The sequence below is a fragment of the Cetorhinus maximus genome, chromosome 24 (assembly GCF_964194155.1).
Source record: "Cetorhinus maximus chromosome 24, sCetMax3.hap1.1, whole genome shotgun sequence".
Lineage (NCBI taxonomy): Eukaryota > Metazoa > Chordata > Chondrichthyes > Lamniformes > Cetorhinidae > Cetorhinus > Cetorhinus maximus.
In genome coordinates, this window is record NC_135902.1 from 52,376,919 (window position 1) to 52,392,713 (window position 15,795).

Consider the following 15,795-nt stretch of genomic DNA (forward strand, 5'->3'; position numbering starts at 1 on the left):
AAACAAATGAGATAATGCGTCAAACAGAATATTCCTTTTTTAAAAAAAAAGGCAGGGAGATTCACCAGAATGGCACCAGAGATGAGAGACTTCAGTTATTTGAATAAAGAAGCTGGAATGGTTCTCCTTAGAACAGAAAAGGTTAAGAGGCAGCTTCAGCGACGTGTTCAAAATTAAGTGGGGGTTTCGATAGAGATAAACTGATCTTACTAGCAGGAGTAACTTGTAAACTGGAATTGGATAAATATTTGAAAAGGAAAACTTTACATCATTAAGGGGAAGAGCAGGCAAATGTGACTAATTAGGTAGCATTTCCAGGGTTGGCACAGGCACAGTGGACTCTTTCTGTGCTCTATGACTCAATTAAAAAGACACAGACACAGCTAATAAGGTACTCACCTGTTATCGTCAATAATGGTGATGGGTCCTGATGGTATAGCTTTGATTGCTTTTTTACCGCAAAATATGGAAGCAACCTTGAGGTCAGCTGGATCAAGACAAAACTTAAAATTAAAACCAGTTCTTCAAATAGTGAAAGTAATCGTGTGCATTTGGAATGGCTTGCACGTACAGCACAGGTGGGAGGGGGGCAAACAATTAACAGCATTCACTTCTCAAAGGCAACTAGGAACAGGCAACATTTTTTCTTCTCTTTATTCTTTCATGGGATGTGGGTGTCGTTGGCAAGACTGGCATTTGTTGCTCATCCCTAATCGCCCTTGAACTGAGTGGTTTGCTAGGCCATTTCAGAGGGCAGTTAAGAGTCAACCATACTGCTGTTGTTCTGGGGTCATATGTAGGCCAGGTAAGGTTGGTGGATTTCCTTCCCTAGTGAACCAGATGGGCTTTTACGACAATCGATGATAGTTTCATGGTCACAGTTACTAAGACTAGCTTTATATTCCAGATTTATTAACTGAATTCAAATTCCACCAGCTGCCACAGTGGAATTTGAACCCATGTCCTCAGAGCATTAGGTATCTGGATTACTACTCCAGCGACCTTGCCACTACGCCACTGTCTCTCCTTAATTAAAATAAGGCAAGTGCAAGGCAGAGTGGATGGAATACTAGAGCAGGAGGATAAAACTTTTTGTAGACTTCTAAACAGTTATTCAAACACTATAATTCAATCTTGTGGCATTGTTTTTTTTTAAAAACCAAAATGGCTGTTTTAAAGCTTTATGTTAAACAAGTACTGTAGAATTATGTTCACAAAGGGCTGTAAAGATCATTCCTAGTTTTCAGGCCAAAAAAAAAATTGGGATTTACTTCAAAAAGGCCACGCAGTGCCCAGTCTATGTTACCAGGAAATAAACAATGTCTAGGAGTTTGCTACAAGAATATAACATATTTGAAAGCTTTGGATAATATCTAAAGGGCCTGAGCAAAGACCACACTTTGTATGATTATTCTAAACCCCAAGAGTGTGACTACACATAATTTCTTACCAACAAATTCCACATAGTGAAGTCTCTTCAGTATAAGTCTGTTTACTTTGTATAATGTGCCAATTTCTTTATGTAAGCAATATTAGATTCTCACATGCCTTTGTCACTTCCAAACTTGACTATTCCAATGCTCTTCTGGCTAGTTTCCCATCCACTTCAGCTCATTCAAAACTCTACTGCCATGCTCTATCATCAACTATGTTCACCAATTGCCTTACTGAGCTACACTCACTCCTGGTCTTCCAGTGTACATATAGGAACATGAGTAGGCCATTTAGCCCCTCGACTATGTTCCACTGCCATTCAATAAGATCATGGTTTATCTGAGACCCAACTCCACAGAGGCACTTTCGCCCCATATCCTTTAATACTTTTAGTTAACAAATGCTTCTGTGCCACTTGTCTCAACTACCTCCTGCAGTCACACAATCCACATTCTAACCACTGTCTGCGGAAAGCAGTTTCTCCCAAATACTTCATTGGATTTATTAATGGCCACCTTACATTTATGACCTCTAGTTTGGGACTCCCAAAAGTGAAAACATTTTCTCTACATCTACCTAACGAACCTCTTCACAATTTGAAAGACCACTATTAGCCTTCTCTTTTCTAGGGAAAATAGCCACAGCTTCCTCAATCTCTCCTGATGGGTATAATAGCTCAGTTCTGGCTTCATTCATATGTATATATTTTTTTAAACAATTTCTCCAGTGCTTCCATATCCCTTTTTGCAACATAGAGACCGGAACTGTGTATACCAAATGTGGTCTAATTAAGGTTGCAAGTTAGTTTAACACAACTTCTCTGCTTTTCAATTCTATTCCTCTAGACAATCCGCCCTTCTTTGCGCAACATCTATTCTTTGATTACACTTTGGGGCGATTTTCCATTGTAGTTCTATATAAAAACACTCTTCGAGATGTAGCCAATGAGTAAATTTACTGCCAGTCCTGGCAGACATTAGTGGCATATTAATACTGTTTGCACAATTGCCAATTCATTATGGACATTTAAATCTTGGCTCTCAGTGCTGACATTGCACATCCTCAGAATTGACACTGTGGCCACTGACCCAAAAGGCATGCATCAATGAGAGGCTGTAAGTTTCTGTTCACGTAAAGTGCTGCTGGTGACAGTATTTAGGAATACGGCGCTTTGTTTGAATTTAAATGATAGCACTTCATTTACTCCTAATATTAACTAAATAAATGAGTTTCTGAAATTGTTAAATAGCAGGGTACTGCAGCTGTACAGCATGTTGAGTTGTAGAAACAGGTTTGTGCCAGTTTCTGCCACACAGCAAGTTCCTGATTTCATCTACATTGCCATTAGGAAGCATTGAGCAGAGACCAAAAAGAGGGAGAGAAAGTCGTTGTAAAAAGGAATGTCCCAGCAAGTTGTTGCACCTCGCTACACAGTGCCACTAGTGAGCAACTGGCAGAGATTCTACAGCCTGATTTCTCAGCCCTGGCTGAAGAACATGGGCAGAGAAAAGACTTCACAAAAATGTGTAAGGCTGCTCCCTTCAGTAAATTACCAAACAGGAAGTTCTACAGGGAAGGGAATTATTTAGACTAAAAAAAAGAAAATATTAATGGAACTGTTATTTGTTTTAGCATGTACTAACCTGTAGTGCTCTTGGCTGCTGATGTGCTACCTGAATTCTTTTCCAACATGTCACTTAAATTCCTCAATGTTTTGGATTTCTTTTCATGTTGGATTGTACAGTCAGAATTGCTTGCTGCACTTGAATTCAACTTAACTGTCAAGTCCTAGACAAAACAAATGTAAGAAATTTAAAAATCTGTTATCAGGCTGCAGTGATGTTCAACAGACAGGACCATCAGAAGTAATATCACTATTACAGATACCAGATATGCAAACAGGATTCTGCTGAAGAGTTTCCACCTGTCATTAGCAAAAATAAAATCTTGCACATTAGCAGCATTCAGGAATCTCAATGAATTTGTAAAACAGTATAAACATTTAGTAAAAAAAACAAAACAACAGTACAGAACAAGGATGCCGAAAAAAAGACTACCCTGCCTTAGAGCAACAATGTGTCTTGGAACACAGCATCATACAGCCATCTATATATTTTCCCTCCTGTCTTGAAGGAATGGGCTTCAGCTGGGGAAATGGTTTCAAAACTGACTCACAACTGGAAGCCTTCATACTAAGTGTCAGTATACTCCATTTATCTAATTTACTGTTTGTTGAACCTTGCTGTGCACAAGCTGCTGTCATGTTTTCCCACAAAACAAGTATAAATACTCTTCAACAATAATGCAAAAAGCTACACAAGTCACTTCCTTTGCTCTCCCCGCTGGCTCGTTTCCCTCCCAACTTCAGTCTAGTTCCTATTGCCTATTTAAAATTGGAGACGTTTCAGCAGGGTAAATACAGGAAGAGGAATTCCATCAAAGACATGGCTGCCTTTTCTGGTGGTTCAGATGGAGATTAAAGATTTCATGGCAGTATTTTACTGGCAGCAGACAGTTGTGTGCCTGAACAACATTCCTCTCAAAACTAACACGAAAAAGATGTCAACTGGTTATTCACCCCATTGGCATTTCTGGGATCTTACTCTTTGTAATTTGGTTGTTGCATTCACCTACATGACAAGACAATTCATTGTAGGTGAAATGCTGAAGAGTTTCTGACAGAGAAGACAGACACTCTAAATGTGAAGGAGGAGTCAAAACTGACAGGAGAGTGTTGCAATTTTTTTTTACTAACAAGTTTGGAGGGTTAAAATAACGCAAGATAGGGCTTCACTGGTGGAAACAGAAAGAACAGAGTTTGTGTATATCATATAAACACACACACACACAACTGCTAACAGTATAAAGCTGAACATTTTGGTGGACAGATGCTTTGTAGTGCAGTGCTACACCTTATGAGAATTCTCATTTTTCTTCTGTTCATTGGTTATGATCTAGAATGCAGTGCTTGAAAAGGCAGTGGAAGCAAATTCAATACAGGTACCAGACCCTGTATCTGGGAAGCTAGGGACCAATGTATAACAGATATGGGGATTTTCCAGATTTTGGGTCCTGGGGTGGTGAAGGGCGAGGGTTGGGGAGTGGGGGAAAATAAGATAACTGAAGCTAGGCTGATTTCTCCGCCAAGCAAAGGAAGGGACAGGGGCAGGCCAGGCCGGCTTCCACCGTTAATCCCGGACCCAAAGAACAGGAAATCAGTGCGGCACGAACCAGACATGACAGACAGGAATGCCAGATGGGGATTTTGGTTTCCAGGGCAGGGACCAGTTTTCGGGTCTTTCCGGATTTTGGGACACCGGATAAGGGGTCCAGTATCTGTAGAAGCTTTCAAAAGGGAACTAGATATATACTTTTTTTTCCAGGCCTATGGGGAAAGAACAGGAAAATGGGGCTAATTGGATATCTCTTTTGGAGAGCTGGCACAGGTGCAATGGGCTGCCTTCTGTACTACAAGATCCTATGTTGGGGCAGGGGATGTCATCTCAAAAGTGGGTCAACTTATAAAATTTTATATGGTAAATGCAGAAAGAATAAAAATTAATACAAAGGGAAGGATACCTTGTGGGATCTTCAATAAACTGCATTGTAAATCGGCAGAAATTGCATTCAACTTCAACTGCCTGATCTAGACTGTGCTATGGGGACAGGAGGCAGCCAATCAACAAGACAAGGCAGAAAGCCACCATGAGCCACTCCTGCGCATCTCATTTTGACCAGCACGAGTGATGGCTGGGAGCAGATCAGCAAAAACATTCTCTTGGGTAAAGAACAAATATCACATACAGGAATAGATATTTTATTAAAATGCTAGAATCTGACTTTGCAATCAGCCAGCTCTCAGGGTGCCTATGCTGATTATTGTTGTTAAGTATCTTAAAAAAACTAAAGACAAATTCGGGTGATTTAAGACATTCATAGTTAACAAAATTAAACCAGTTAAAAGCCCTGAATGCATCAGTCTTGGGAATTAGAATAATGACAATAAAACCACATTACGTAGATTTCTAGCACAGAAACAGGAATTTCAGCCCAACTCATCTGTGCCAGTGTTTGTGCTACATAGAAGCTTCCTCTCACTCCTCTTTATCTCATCCCATCAACAAAGCTTCATTTCTTTTTTCCTCATGTGTTTATCCAACTTCCCCTTAAAAGTACCAAACCACCACTCCCTGCTTTTCAAATGTTGTTTTAGTTTTTCATAAAATACTTGAAATGCTAGTACCTCAGTCCCATGAGATTTCTCATCAGATTTGGACTGCTGTCGATTTGACCGCCTAAGAGGCGTAATGGGTTCCACAGGATTTCTGCACTTGCTCTGTTCTTTGGCTTTTTCAACTAGTCTCTTTGCTTTGACCATATTCTTGGATCTGCACATCCGCTAAATAACAAAACATTAACAATTAGAAAAATATCACCATATAATGAAAAAAAGAAAGATCCTGCATTTGTATCACACCTTCCACAATTTTAGGCCATTCCAAAGCACCTTACAGCTAATTAATTACTTTTGAAGTGTAGACACAGTTGGAGTGCAGGAAACTTGGCAGCTAATTTGCACAAAGCTCCCACATGCGATAATGACCGGATAATCTGTTTTTTTAAAAAGTGATATTGGTTGAGGGATAAATATTGGCCAGGACACTGGAAGAACACACTATTCTTCATCAAGAATTAGGGGATAAGAACATAAAAACATACGAAATAGGAGCAGGAGTAGACCATTCGGCCCCTCGAGCCTGTTCCGCCATTTAATAAGATCATGACTGGTTTGTTTCGATTTCCACATTCCCATCTAACCCTGATAACCTTTAATTCCCTTGCCTAACAAGAATCTATTTACCTCTGCCTTAAAAATATTCAATGACCCCGCCTCCACCACCTTCTGAGGCAGAGAATTCCAAAGTCGCACAACCCTCTGGGAGAAAAAAATTCTCATCCCTGTCCTAAAAGGGCAATCCCTAATATTAAAACAGAATCGTTTACGTCCACCCAAGAGAGATGTGAGTTTCGTTATGTCTCATCAAAAGTAGGCACCTCTGACAGTGCAGTACCCTCTAACTTTAGATAATTATACAATTCTCTTTTGAAGGATGACATTGAATCTGGCCCCACCAGTCAAGCAGAACATTCCACATCCTAATCATACACCTTTGCTTCTTTTGCCATTCACCTTAAATTAGTGCCCTCTGCTTCTCGACCCTGCTATCAAAGGGAACAGTTTCTCCCTATCTAATCTGTCCAAACCCCTCATGATTTTGTAAACCTCTATCGAATCTCCTCTTAAAACTATCTTCTCTTAAGGAGAAGAACCCCAGCTTCTCCAACATATCAACATGGCTCAAGTTCCTAATCCCTGGAAACATTCTCATGAAACTTTTCTGCACCCTCTCTAATGCCTTCACATCCTTCTTAAAGTGTGGGGCCCAGGATTGGACACAATACTGTAGTTGAGGTCAAACTAGGGTTTATACAGGTTTAGCATAACCTGTACACTATAACCCTAAAGTACAGGATCCTGTATACTTTTATTAGCCACTTTCTCAATCGAACATGCCACCTTCAATGATTTGTGCACTTATAACCCCAGGTCCATCTTTTTCTGCACCCCCTTTAGAATTGTACCCTTTAGTTTATATTGTCTCTCCTCGTTTTTCCTACCAAAATGAATCACTTCACATCTATACATTAAGTTTCATCTGCCACTTGTCCCCCCATTCCACAAACCTAAGTCCTCTTGAAGTTTACCACTATCCTCAATTAATTAAAATCAATTAAGCACAATCAATTAAAATGTTGATCTCTAAAATTTCTGTATTTGGGAACATTTTGTCTACTCTAATATTTTAAAAATGTGAAACGGTTTTTATAAAGAACTCCAATCATATTTTGAAACATCATTCTACAGATTTGAAAGGACAGTATTGTACTTCAGTGTAACACATGCACACACACACTTTCTCTCCACCCCCCCCCCGCCCCACTGGTTACAATAAGCCTTATTAAGATAAGGTTCTTTCGGAAAATATAAACACCTGGATGCTCCTGGGAGTAAATTCCATGTTCTCATCCATTTTCTTTGCTTTTACATTATTTTTTGACCGAGTGATCCGTGTAAACTTCATTCTGAAAAGCCAGTACATAAAATATAGTGAAAATCTCATTCTGCATTTTGTTCACATTACAGTTTTACACTGCAACCCCATTATTCTAGTTACAGTTTACTGCACCATACACAGCATCACATTAAATACCACAGCACAGAATTAATCCATTCCAACAACCAGGTCTGTGCCTGTGTTTATGCTCCACAAGTCTCCTCACACCTTACTTCATCAACATATCTTTCCATTCCTTTCTTCCTCATTTACTTATCTAGCTTCCCTTAAATATATCTCGGTTATTCATCTCCAGTACTTCATGTGGTAGCATGTTACACATTCTAACCATTCTGAGCAAAGATTGATTCATAAAAGTTTAGAATATACACATGGCATTCTAATCATGTATGAGCATATAAGCCACTTGCCCAGTGATGCACAGGTTTAACGTGGACCTTATTGGGTGTATGAACATAGGAATACTTAGCCCCAAACCTGTTTCTCTATTCTATTAGATCATGATTGACCTGTACCTCAACTCCATTTACCCACTTTTGCTTTGTATTCCTCTATAACCCTTATCCAATAAAAATCCATTGCCCTCAGTCTTGAAAATTTCAATTGACCCAGAGGTTACCTGTTTCATACGCAGATGAATCCATTGAAGACATATTAAGATCACTGCAACATCATATAACAAGGGTACCACCCTCTTCCAGCCGTCCCCCACCCCGCCACAAACTGTGAGGACAGATTACTCACAGCTACCCTAAAGTCATTTTATAATTGTCAACACAGGTTAGGCATGCAAACAATGAGCCCATTTTGTCAAGCATTTTATCTCCTTCTCAGAATGATGTGCTCAAGGCTCATCATGCCAAGACATTAAGTGGAAACAAACGATATCAGGGTTGTTACATGCAAGACACTGTCAAGGCCAGGCACCAACACAAAGGGGGAAATCCCACCATTCAGGCCTGTTGGTAAAACCAGCACATAACCAAGCTAAAAATTTCAGACTGCACACCACTAGCTGAACTCAGCTGGGTAGGAGTGGAGGCACATCTTGCCTCAGTACCTTTGAAGTAAGGAGAGAAGCCAGAGTTCCAGCTCCTATCCAGTAACCCTGCTGCAAAGTCTGTGCATGGCACCAGTGAGGACAGAATTGGCTTCAGCTGTGAGGCCCCCACATGATCAAATATTATCCAGATGTCCAATGTCTTAAGTTCATGCTGCGAGGTAACTACACCACACCATGGGTCACCATCCTCAGGAGAGAAGAAAACTGATTCAAACAAAAAAACAAACACAATGCACATGAAGGGAGAAGGAATCTATACTTTCAATCTCTCTCTAGTTGGTTACAAATAGAGGCAAATGCTTGTTGCAGGGATCTCCTCAACTTCTAGCTGGGAATGATACACAATCTTCTTTCCTCTAGTCAGGAATAGTTTAACTTTTTTTTAAAAATCAGGGGCGTATCATCTCAAAAATTATAATAGCACCAAAACAAACTAGCTAAGAACAGAAAGCTGTGATTGCACATTCATCAGATTCATTTTAGCACTAGCTTAATGTAAGTACAGGTGTGTAGGTCTCCAAGTCACCAATAGTCTTCAATCATATGGGAGCACAAGAACGTTACAACTCAAGAACGGTAATTCAAGTTTGAACTGATGGTTTACTTGAAATGGACCCACTCACTTTTTCACTTGTTCCCATATCCCTTAACAGCTTACCCCTGTACATAGTTAAAATGGACACATAAATGTTCATTAGTTTTAAGTATTGAAGGGATACAAATGTTTCCTGGTTAGAATTCAGTATTATCACCTGGATCATTTAACATACAGATACTCATTTAGTCAACATACACACAAATTGATCAGCTTTAATGCTCTTCCCATGAGACTTGTGTGATGCTCTCAATTCACCCCTTCGAATAGCTCCCATCACTAACACACCTGTAACAGACCTGTAAGCACCAGTAATTCAGAAGACAAACCCCAGAATTATACAGATATCTGTTTTGCCACAATTTAAAAGATATAAGCATGAAAGTCATATTTTGCACACATGTATGCCATTGCACTACACTGGCATCTTTGTGGTAATACTGGAATCTATAAACTCATTTTCCATCCCATCCCTCATACACTGAACTGTTCAAGTTAATCAAAGTTTAAAGTAACTTCCTCATTTCATAAGATAATTTCATAATCTTTGCTTCATCCCAAGTATTTAGGAAGAAAATATATTGGCACAAGTATATGGAATTTAGATTGTCCAAAAAGAAAGGGCTACAGTAATTTCCACTAACTGAGGACTGAAAAATAAGTTCTATAATATAATAATTTTCAATCACTAATTACAACAGTCTCGTGTTCTCATATCTCTCTCCTGTCATGTACAGTACTTTCCAACACTTCCCATATTAATACCATTCACATGCTTACTTGGAACATGTGTCTTGATCTTCCATTAAGCAACAAATTCTAATTGGCTGTAACAAAATGCACCTAAAGCCATCAGAAAGGTGAGTGAATCTCTGCAGCCGGATAGAAAAGGGTAAACTGTTTATCAAAATTTAACGGGTGTAACATTTCAGTGTAAATGTAAAAGATAGATAGATCAAAGAGTCACAACCAATACTTCAACTGTGTGGAGATGTGAAATACACATTACCTGATCGGACTCTTGTTACAGGTCATAGGAATCATTTCTGCTTTGTAGATGCTATTTTCTCCAGAAGACCAACGTGTCAATTTTGGGGTTGACCTATGAGCTGGAACACTCAGACGATCCACTTCAATGGCTTTATCTGGTGTCAGGCAATAGTCCAGAGCATCTCTTTGCTGTCTAAGGCTCCTCCGCGTAATTCTACAGGTTTCACTCGATCGAGTCGTTGCTGGATCAAAAGGCTTTGGGTCTTTTGATTCTTTAGTTATCTTATCGCACGTTTTCAGATCAGGATCAATTTCACAATCATCTGGATTTTTACATTCTGCTTTCCGAACTTTTCTGCGATTTAGCTTTTTATTCTTTTTCATGGTTGCACCTCCATACTCACTTTTCTCCAGCCTAGAATCTTTACTGCCTTGGTTTGACATCTCAGCTTTTGTAACCTGGACAAATTCCTCTTTTCCCTTCTCTAGGCTGTGCTCATCATCACCTCCTTCACCTTGTGTTAAAACTTGCTTTGAGGCTTTTGGTTTCTGCGCCACCTTCTTGAGTCCATTTTTTTCTGGATCTGAAGAGGGTGGTCGTCTGAAAGCATTCATAAACTGCTCCCTTTCAGCTCGACTACACTTGGCCTTCACGGGACTCTTTTCAGTGGCGTCCAATACCGACAACTCCAACTCCTCCTCCGCTATCACCACATTGGATCTCCTTGCAGGAGCTGGATCGGTGCTCTCAACAGGACAGGGGCTCTCCGGTTGGATTTCAACCACTTCGCTTTCAGAGTCAGCTTTCTTACGCAAAAAGATTGATGCTATTTTTTTCTGTTTCCTTTTGGAATTTTGAGCTGAGGTAGATATAGGGCTAGAGTGAATCTGAACATGGACAGTCACTGTTTTAGGGGAGTTAGGCTGAGGAGCAGCTGAACTCACGTCTTCCATTAAATTGGGAAGCTTGTTACTTTCCTCGATTATCTCAGAGTCGTCCCCTGCTGCTTTTTCAGCTGAAGACTCTTCGGTTTCTTGGTTCTTTATAAAGTCTTCAAATGACACAGTAACCGTACTGTCATTCACCTGAGAAGTCTCATCAGCTGTAGTATCCAAACCTGTCTCACTGAGACACATTCTTTCACTTTCAATAGCCACAGGAATAGTAGCTCCTTTAGCCTCTGGTCTTTCAACCCCCTTTTCACAGCTGTCATCCTTTACCACAAGCTCAACATCTGGCTGCCTTGAGGGATCTTCATAATTTCCTGCAACCTTTCTTTTTCGTGATTTTTTGGAGAGTTTTTTACTCGAATGATTGACAAGTTCTTTGCAGCTTTTCTTTCTGTTCTCCGGTTTTGTCCCCCTTCGTACAGTATTGACATCCACATCAACATTGTCCTCATTCTCTTCAAATAGTTCTTGGCTTTCTGCACAAAGTTGAGCAATCAGTGCAGCTGTATCACTCCCAAGAACTCCGACACCCGATCTCACGCCGCACACCTCTCCAATGCTCGAATTGCTAGTATCGCTGATTTCAACTACCTCATGACATTCATTCAATTTATGGCTTAAGTTAATTCTTCTTCTAAGCCTTTTCCCCTTTGGTGTTTGGTGCTTTCCCTCCGAGACCATCGATGTTTCTTTATTATGGTCCACAGATGTTACGGTTGAATTCTTTCTTTCACATTCACTGAATGCATTCGAAGCAAAATTTCGTCCACTTGGAGTTTTCTTGAAGTAATCCATTATGTTACTGGATTTGGGTGATGGAAAGGCAGTGTCAATGGATTTTGATAATGGTGAAAAGTAGCTCGTGATTGTGTTTGTGGAGGAATCCTCTGCATCTTTTTTCGGTTTCTTACATGGCTGTAAAACAAACACGTTGAAAAATTCCAGCAGCATATAAAAGCACCAATCACCTGCACATTACAACTCAGTTCCAAAATGACTTTTTAAAATGTGACAGCAACACAATTACTGCCCGTTTAATCATCACCAATAAATTCTTGTCCAGTACATCTGATAAGAACCCTTACACTCTGTTTACTTCTTGCCACACATTACATACTCCATTAATTGGACCAGCACAGTAATACATTAAAATATGTAAACTAAGTGAATGACAGGTTAACAATTGTTATTGTTACTGTACTTTTAAAAAAACTACAGCATGTATTGAAATCCAGAAAGATGCAAGAGGCGTTTGAAAAAAAAGATCAACAGTAATCCAAATACTCTCACCTCATCATATTCCTCCACTGTACCAGCCATAGCAATGATCCCAACCATACCAGCAATTTCTACCCTCCTTGGCACTCAGAAAGCAACCTGTGAAGGGACGAGCAAAGAGCACTACATGAGAGAAACTTTCCTCTGCAATCACACAAATTGGTTTTCTCGCCCAGTATCCAGTAGGCGTTCAAAAATACACATAAGTTAGTGTTTTTTTTTAATCTTTACACAGCAATAGTGAACGATATGAAACCCATTTCAGACTAAGCCTGTCTCCAACATATGCTAATACATTATACATCCATATTCAAAGCCACACACACACTTGCCTTTAAGAAACCTCAGGTCGAAGGCCGTGAACCCACATTTCGTTGCTCCCTTTTTGCCCTCTTACAAGAGCTGGGCCCTCAGTCTGAGAAACCTCCTCTTATAATTTGCCTTTTAAAATGAAACGGAAAAGCCGCCAATCACTCGCATTAGTTTAAAATTACGCCGCATGTTTTATACAAAACATATTTTAAAACGAAGCTGATTACATTATTTTCCCCCCCCCAACGGTTGTCTTGTGGTTTTTTTTCCCCCCTCTGGATACCCCCAGAGAACTGGGAGGAGAGGGGGGGGGGGGAAGGGTTTGGGAAATCCTCTTTCAAACGGGCGCCCGAACCAGCGAGAAATGGCGCCAATTCGCTTTGACCCTTGACCCACCGCCCAACCGGCCAATCGCGCGGCCGGCCGGCGCGTGCCCGTCAATCGCCAGGCCAGGCCCCGCCCCAAGTCCCCACCCCCTGGATTGGCCCTGCCTACCGGCCACCACCCCCCAGCCGGCTGATTGGTTTCCCCCCCTCCCCCTCCCCCCATACCGTCAGCTGTCAATCATCCGCCCTTGATTGACGTTAGGAGGAGGGGGGGCCGCTCGAGCAGGCTGAGGAGATTGTTGAGGCCGCGGGCCTCACTCATCCTGTCAGACAAGTCGGACTGGAGCTGCGGGCTCTCTCTCTCTCTCTCTCTCCCCCTGGCTTCACTTCACTTCATTATGAACTAATACTCGGGACGGTAAGTCTCTTTGAAAACGCTTTTCTTTTTCAATGTTGAAGTGGGAAAACCCTCATCTTTGGTCTTATTGATGCTCCAAGCGGTGCGGAGACTCTCTGATGGGAGGGGGGGGGGCGGCGACCCTTCCAGAATCATTGGCATTTTGTCTGAAAATCATGATTCATTTTGACATGGGACCTTTTTTTTTTAATGGTGCGTTTTATTTCTTATCTGTCTTTAGTCTGCACTTTTTTTCATTTAAAAAAAAAGTGCCTTCCCAGAAGTTTTGTTTAAATAACCTTGTTTTGATTTTTTTATTATTATTATTATTATTATTATTGATGAGAATTGGTCTGAATCTCCCAAAGTTAATTGGGGGCGAATGTGGTTTTGGCTGCTGGAAGCACATGGATTTCTGCCTTGCAGAGAAAGTGCATCGTTTTCAATGTGTTTCCCCTTTTTGCAGCTCAGGGAGATAATGCGCCTTTCTTAAGGCCAGTTGGAAATTGAGTACATTACTGTCGGCTTTTTGTTATTAGGACTCCCTGCCTACTGGTGTTGACTGACTTGGGGGAGCCCACGTAGGAGTGGAAAGTCTGCCTGTTGTGCATGTGTTCTTATTCTGGTTGTGTTACTTGCTGGTCCCTGGATCCCAGTTTGAGGATCTATCTACCTACCAGGCGCCGTGGGTCACAGAGGGAGGTCTCACAAGAAGGGGATAATGAAAAAAGGTAGGTCGATTTGTGCTTGCCCTCGCACATCTCGCTACAGCTGCTTTGCAGAGCTAAATAAGGAAACGTCAGGGACCAGACCGACTAATTCTGTGTTGGAGCGAGGATGATGGAAATGAAGAATGCCCTTCAGTTGCCAGGATGGTATGTGGTGACATAACTGCAGATGATCAAGGGAGATTAAAGTTAAGGAGCTCTTAAGTGTAAAAAAAAATTACGATTTAGTTCGCAATATTCCCTGAAGAAAAAAACCTGGAATATTGAACTAACATCACACTACTTTTTAGTGTGAACATTTCATGCTGTTTTTGTCTTTTCTATACTCTGTTTAGGATTTTCCCTCCTCAGTTTTTAACATATTATTATAAATGTTTTACAATGGACTATGATCATTTCTAACCTCACTTTCTCCCGCCACCCTCAATGCACTGACCCATTTCAGGTTGACTGCAGTACTTCAACCATTTTTTTAATGTGCAAGTACAGATGCAATTGAGAGGCTATTTAACTATATGGTGCATTTCAGCCGATATCCATGCATATGTGTTTTTTAGATGGGGTCACTTGATGGCACTCAGGAGTGGAATCCTTCCATCCCCCCCTCCCCTGTTTCCCAGTTGCCACACTAATTGAGACCAACTCACCCTAACTGAGACCAGCTATAAGCCAGAAAGCAGACTTTTTTGTTATTGGAATGTGAGCATGCTGGCTAGGTCAGCATTTATTGCCATCCCTAATTGACTCTGAGAAGGTAGTGGTGAGCTGCTGCAGTCATTTTATGTAGGTACACCCACCACAGTACTGTTAGGGGGTAAGTTTTGACCCACTGATAGTGAAGGAACAGTGATCTCATTCCAAGTTAGGATAGCGTGGGACTTGGGGAGCACCACACCTGCAATTTCCACTCCATGTGTCTGCTCCCCTATCCTCCTATGTGGTAGGGGTTTGTAAGGTGCTGTTGAAGGAGCCTTGGCGAGTTGCTACAGTACACTGCTGCCATTGCGCACTGGTGGTGGATGGGGTGCCGATCAGGTGGACTGTTTTTCCTGGATGGTGTTGACCTTCGAGTGTTGCTGGAACTGCACTCATCCAGGCAAGTGGGAGAGGATTCCACCACACTCGTGACATGTGCCCAGTAGATGGTGGACAGGCTTTGGGGAGCCAGGAGGTGGGTTACTCATCACAGAGTTTCCAGCCTCTGACTTATTCTTATAGTCACATTATATGGCTGATCCAGTTAAGTTTCTTGCCAGTGGTAACCACCCGGATGTTGATGGTGGGCATTCAGCAATGGTAATTCCGTTGGATGTCATGGGAAGATGGTTATGCTGCCTCTTGTAGGAGGTGGCCATTGCCTGGCACTTGTGTGGTGTGAATGTTCCTTGCCACATATCAACCCAAGACTGAATGTTGAATCCTGGGACCTTCTGGGTGTGTGTGGCTCTCTGTTGCATGAAGTGATCGATTCATTCACTGAGCTGGTTGTTTAAATAAATGCTCAGATTCTCATGGTCAGTGCCACAGTGTGGGAGACTACATGTAATTGCTTGCAATATGACACAGGTAGTTTTTCAAACTTGT

The 15,795-nt window shown here is 41.2% G+C and overlaps 1 protein-coding gene across 1 annotated transcript in view; it reads right to left on the reverse strand.

Moving 5' to 3' along the window:
• atad5a (ATPase family AAA domain containing 5a) overlaps nucleotides 1-13,098 on the reverse strand; it is a 49,623-nt gene extending 36,525 nt beyond the window's left edge. The window contains exons 1-7 of the mRNA XM_078529059.1: nucleotides 12,781-13,098; nucleotides 12,461-12,547; nucleotides 10,239-12,085; nucleotides 7,488-7,578; nucleotides 5,678-5,833; nucleotides 3,078-3,222; nucleotides 400-487 (exon numbers count right to left, since the gene is read on the reverse strand). Coding sequence (XP_078385185.1) covers nucleotides 400-487; nucleotides 3,078-3,222; nucleotides 5,678-5,833; nucleotides 7,488-7,578; nucleotides 10,239-12,085; nucleotides 12,461-12,508 — 2,375 coding nt within the window. The 5' untranslated portion in view covers nucleotides 12,509-12,547; nucleotides 12,781-13,098. The remainder of the gene's footprint in view (nucleotides 1-399; nucleotides 488-3,077; nucleotides 3,223-5,677; nucleotides 5,834-7,487; nucleotides 7,579-10,238; nucleotides 12,086-12,460; nucleotides 12,548-12,780) is intronic.
• Nucleotides 13,099-15,795: the final 2,697 nt, after the last annotated feature.